Here is a 4,894-nt window from a genome sequence, read left to right on the forward strand (position 1 = left end):
AAAGACGCCTTTGCCGCTCCCCACCCGTCCTCCACTCCAGTTGTCCGCGCCACGTGGGTGGGGCGTGCTGAGAAGCCGGTTCGCCCACCCCGCGCCTTGCGAGCTGTGGCCCCTCCTTTACACCCCCCCCCCTCTCCAGCCTTTTGTTCCCCTTTTCCCTCTCCCCATCCCCCAGCGCCCTGCCGGTCGTCTCACTCGTCTCCCCGCGCCTCGCGCCTACGTGTCCGTCTGCGCCGCAGAGAGCAGAAACGCGTGAGCTTACATACGAAATATGCCAAACCGTGTCTCTTGCTGTGGCGCTGAGCGAATTGCGCGCAGCGCCTGCGTCACCACCGCACGGGTGTCCTCTGGGGCGATCACGCCATCATCCCACAAGCGTGCCGTGCTGTAATAGCAAGATCCCTCCCTCTCGTATTTTGCCTTCACCTCTGCCTTAAAATCTTCTACGGCGTCGGGTTTCAATTGGGAGTTTGTGAGTGCAAGCACTGTTGCGGCCTGATTCCCACCCATGACGCTGATCCTTGCATTGGGCCACATGAACAGAAACCGGGGGCCGAAGGCGCGACCACACATGCCATAATTGCCTGCACCGTAACTCCCTCCAATGATAATGGTTATCTTGGGAACCTGCGTTGTCGATACCGCCGTCACAAGCTTCGCACCGTCCTTTGCGATACCGCCCCTCTCATACGCCTTTCCAACCATAAATCCCGTGATGTTCTGCAGAAACAACAAGGGAACATTGCGTTGCGAACACAATTCAACGAAGTGGGCCCCTTTAAGGGCCGATTCAGAATACAGGATACCATTGTTGGCCACAATGCCCACCTGCATTCCCTCGAACCGTGCGAACCCGCAGACCAGCGTGTCACCGTATTGTGCCTTGAACTCGTCAAACTCGCTTCCGTCAACGAGACGCGCAATCACAGCACGTATGTCAAAACTCTTCATAATTCCCGCGGACATGTCAGGTATAAAGCCTCCAATCTCTTTCGGATCGTACAAGGGAGCCCTAAAGGGGTCACTCTCCACATCCTTTGCAGCGTCCGTCCGATTTAGATTTCTTACAATACGCCGTGTTAGGTACAACGCATGAAGGTCGTCCGTTGCAAAATAATCCGTTACACCACTTGTCCGACAGTGCACAGCGGCCCCACCCAGTTCTTCCGGAGTCACCTTCTCTCCAGTGGCAGCAAAAACAAGTGGTGGACCCCCAAGAAATATCGTCCCATTGCCCTTCACAATGACACTCTCGTCCGACATGGCCGGCACATAGGCACCTCCAGCGGTGCAGCTTCCCATAACCACGGCAATCTGCGGAATCCCTTTAGAAGACATGTTGGCCTGATTAAAGAAAATGCGACCAAAGTGTTGCTCATCCGGGAACACTTCATCTTGTCGACCCAGATTAGCACCACCGCTATCCACCAGGTAAATGCACGGTAGATGATTTTCCCAGGCAATTTTTTGCGCCCGTAAATGTTTTTTCACGGTAATCGGATAATAGGTCCCGCCCTTCACAGTGGCATCGTTGGCCACAATCATCACACGGATACCATGCACAACGCCAATGCCTGTGAGAATACCACCCGAGTGGCAGGCCTCGCCAGGGTACAATTCCTGTCCAGCAAGCTGGGAGAGTTCCAGAAAGGGCGACATGGGGTCAATCAGTTTTTCGATGCGCTCCCTCGGCAGCAACTTTCCGCGACTAACGTGTCGCTCGCGTGCTCGGCGATCCGCTGTGGAGTCTCCATTAATCACCACCTGTACGCGACGGCGCAGCTCCGCGGTCAGCTCCTCCATGCGTTTCAGATTTCCCTGAAAGTCTGCGCTCGTTGTGTCGGCGGGATAACGCAGCACATTTGGCCGCGTGGTAGCTGGGGCTGACTCGTACTGAGAAGGATGCGCGGCGTAGAGCTCTGACCAATCACGTACTTGGTCGTGCTTCACGGCCTCCTTATTGGAGTTTGGATTGGCGCCGTCTGCCCTGCCTGAGTTTTCCGGCTTCGACGCAGTCAACCCACTGCAGCAACGCGGGAAACCTGCGAGGGGCACCAAGCTCATAGCGGCGGGTGTGCAACGTGGCGCATGACGCCCAAAACCAGCGAAATGACGCAACATCGTTTTTTTTTTTCCACCCCAAGCCAGAAGAATTTGTACACGGGCACGAATGTACCTGTTTCACACAGAAACACACACTCACAGCTGCTCAGCTCGCTTTGTCTTATGTATTACGTTTGATAAAGCTGTGGGGTTCTCGTTCCCTTTCTCCCCCCTTTCCTACAAAACACAAAAAGGAGGAGTCCGCAAGCGCCTAGAGAAAAACACTAGCTTCCCTGCGCGTGCGACGAAATAATAAAAAAAAGGGGGGAGGGAGAGGAAGAATGGGGAGTGACAGAGAAAAGAAGCCTCCGGGAATGTGAGGAAGAAAACCCGAAAGAACTAGGGGCAGGTAGGCGCCTCTGCCTGATTAACACGACCCCCCCCCACACCGCTTTGCTTCTACTGAAGATGGTTGCAGTGTGCATGCGTGGACCAGTCGACAGGAGCCTTCCCCTATTTGCCGTGAGCCGTCACCACCCCCGCCTCAGGGCCCTGGCGCCTCCCGCACAGGACGGCAATGCGGCGCATGTGGTGCGTTGTAAAATGCACGGTAAAGGTGGTGGAACGACCAGGAAGCAAAAAGAAAAAGAAAACAGATAATGATCATTTAAAAAAAAGGCGATGAGCAACGACGGCAAAAATAAATACGGGACTCATCTCTCTTTCCCCCATAACCCCTCCTTTTGAAACACGAAACCCGTGAAACACGTCGTTCTCCAGCTTTTCTTTTTCCTTTTGCGCTTTAAGTTTTCGTTTTGGTTTGGTGCAATTCATGAAAGCGCTTCCTTTTCTCCCTACCTATTCATATTTCCTTTCCCATACTGTTGCTCTTGTAGTCAATGTATTTGATGGTTTCTCTCCCTCCCTCTCTTCCTGTAGAGTCGGAAAGGGAGAGAGGGGAGGCGAGGGCTCAAATGCGCCCGAGCGGCTCCCCCCGCTACGGCTTCAGCATGTACCAAAGAAGCAGCAGCAGTGCCACAACGGCGGCCACAATGTAGGACAAGGGGATCATATCACCTCCTGCCTTGTACTTCCCAAGCGGCACCTCATCCCGAAGCGGCTTCCGCTGCACAACAGGGGGCTTGGAGTCCGGATGCAGGTCACCGACAATAAATTCCTTTGAAAGCGAGAGCGCCTTCGACGAGTGTCCGATGCTTTCAAACGAGTTTGTGACGTCGAACCCTCCGAGGTCATTGATGGGATCCAGCCCGCCAGGGTGTTCGGACAAAAACTTCGTGACATCCAAGACACGGTCGTACAGCACGACCCAGCAGTCCGTGTCCTTGTTATGTTTGCGGATTTCTTCCCACGTATACTTCGGCACCTGCGCCTTTGGCATTGCGTGGGAGTCTGTTATTGTGGGAGGATCAATGTGTTCTGAAAATCGACTATGAATGCGCACGTCTTGCGTCCAAGAACGCGCACGCGCGCAGAACAAAACAGCAGAAAAATAAAATAAAAATAAAAGATAAAAACAATCGTATTGAAGCAGCAACGGGAGGAAGCGAAAAGGGCAAAAAAAAAAAACAGAAGCACACGGCGATGCCCTCGTAGCCAAGAGGGAGGAAGAGGGGAACCCGCGCGCATCCCCTGCCGTTTCCACCACCACCGCCTCAGCCCGTGGCCCTTTTTCTTGTGTGATGCTGCGCGCCAGTTGCAGCTGGCAGAGCCGCTTCTCCCGAGAGACGGGCAACTCCCCGGCCAAAGAGACCCGCCGCAGCCCGTGCCCTCAACGACGTCAGAAAAAGGCAACCACCTCCACGGCAGCTGTGTGGCCCCGAAGAGTCCGCATCCGAGCGGCCAGCGACGGGGCTCCGGCAACTCGGGGGAGCCACCACCGTGCAAGCGCATCCCTACCCTTCGCACTCCAACGCAACAGCAAAAAGTGAGAAAGAAAAAGAGAAAGGGAGAGAAAGAAAGAGCAAGAGCAATAAATCAAAATATATATCTACGACAAACTCAAAGCACACGTACACCTTCACATATTCCACCCGCTCCGGCACCAACACGTGATTTCGCACGTGCCTCAAAAACGACGTCTTTAACGAGCCCCCACCCCCACCCCCACACACACACACATTTTTACAGATACCATTACCAATATTTTTGTCCAGACGCTTTTAGAAAGTAATCATGTTTTCCATGATTGCATAAAAATTCATTTAAGGAGGGGAAGAAGCAAACTTCACCGCGCCAGAGTCATATACACATCTTCTTCTTTGCCCAAAAAAAGAGCAAAGAAAAGAAAAAAAAAATAGACTCTGCCAAGTGCACAGCACAAATGGAAGATATGCAGTGAAATTATGCCTCAAACTTTACTTTCCTTACTAAACCCATACTTCTTTTCATAGCTCTTAATTTCTATCACTTTTTAGTTCAGTAGATACCACGCACATTACTTTTCCCCTAACATTTAACGGTACTCTTTTTACACTTCATTAAGTATGCGGCGGGACGAGGCCCTGCTCCTCCCCCACCCCCGCGAAAGGGCAGGGCAACAGCGCGGGGCCGCTGTTCGGCCCGCTGCGCCCGACCTCACCCGCTTCAGTGAAGGATTGTCCCGCGCCCGCACAGCCACAAACGAACGAGTTCAGAAAGCATATGCTACGATAACGAGGCTCCTTGCAGAGACGCGACGCGGTGGACCTTTGGGCCCCGCAGCCGCCGCACCCCTCCACGCCGAGGGTGCTGGGGGCGCGGTTAATACAGGAGAAAGGAGCTAAAAAACCGCGCCCGCCGCATTCCAACGCAGCATAAAAAAGAAAACAAGAAAAAAAACATTACAATAAAT

General features: G+C 53.4%; 2 protein-coding genes across 2 annotated transcripts, besides 4 other annotated features; both read right to left on the bottom strand.

Moving 5' to 3' along the window:
• Positions 1–258: 258 nt before the first annotated feature.
• On the bottom strand, positions 259–2,064 carry Tco025E_07115 (putative 3-methylcrotonoyl-CoA carboxylase beta subunit; the record flags this gene model as incomplete). The annotated part of the gene is made up of 1 exon (XM_029373982.1): positions 259–2,064. The coding sequence occupies one exon, from the start codon at positions 2,062–2,064 to the stop codon at positions 259–261; it is 1,806 nt and encodes a 601-aa protein (XP_029226127.1).
• Positions 2,065–2,824: 760 nt separating this feature from the next.
• Positions 2,825–2,865: a microsatellite.
• A 175-nt stretch (positions 2,866–3,040) lies between these two features.
• Positions 3,041–3,442, bottom strand: Tco025E_07116 (cytochrome b5-like; the record flags this gene model as incomplete). Its single annotated transcript, XM_029373983.1, has 1 exon — positions 3,041–3,442. One exon carries the CDS (start codon positions 3,440–3,442, stop codon positions 3,041–3,043), a length of 402 nt encoding a protein of 133 aa, XP_029226128.1.
• A 107-nt stretch (positions 3,443–3,549) lies between these two features.
• Positions 3,550–3,582: a microsatellite.
• A 408-nt stretch (positions 3,583–3,990) lies between these two features.
• Positions 3,991–4,044: a sequence feature (A-rich).
• A 284-nt stretch (positions 4,045–4,328) lies between these two features.
• Positions 4,329–4,358: a sequence feature (A-rich).
• Positions 4,359–4,894: the final 536 nt, after the last annotated feature.

Source organism: Trypanosoma conorhini, assembly GCF_003719485.1.
Source record: "Trypanosoma conorhini strain 025E chromosome Unknown Tco_14.4_contig_00525, whole genome shotgun sequence".
Lineage (NCBI taxonomy): Eukaryota > Euglenozoa > Kinetoplastea > Trypanosomatida > Trypanosomatidae > Trypanosoma > Trypanosoma conorhini.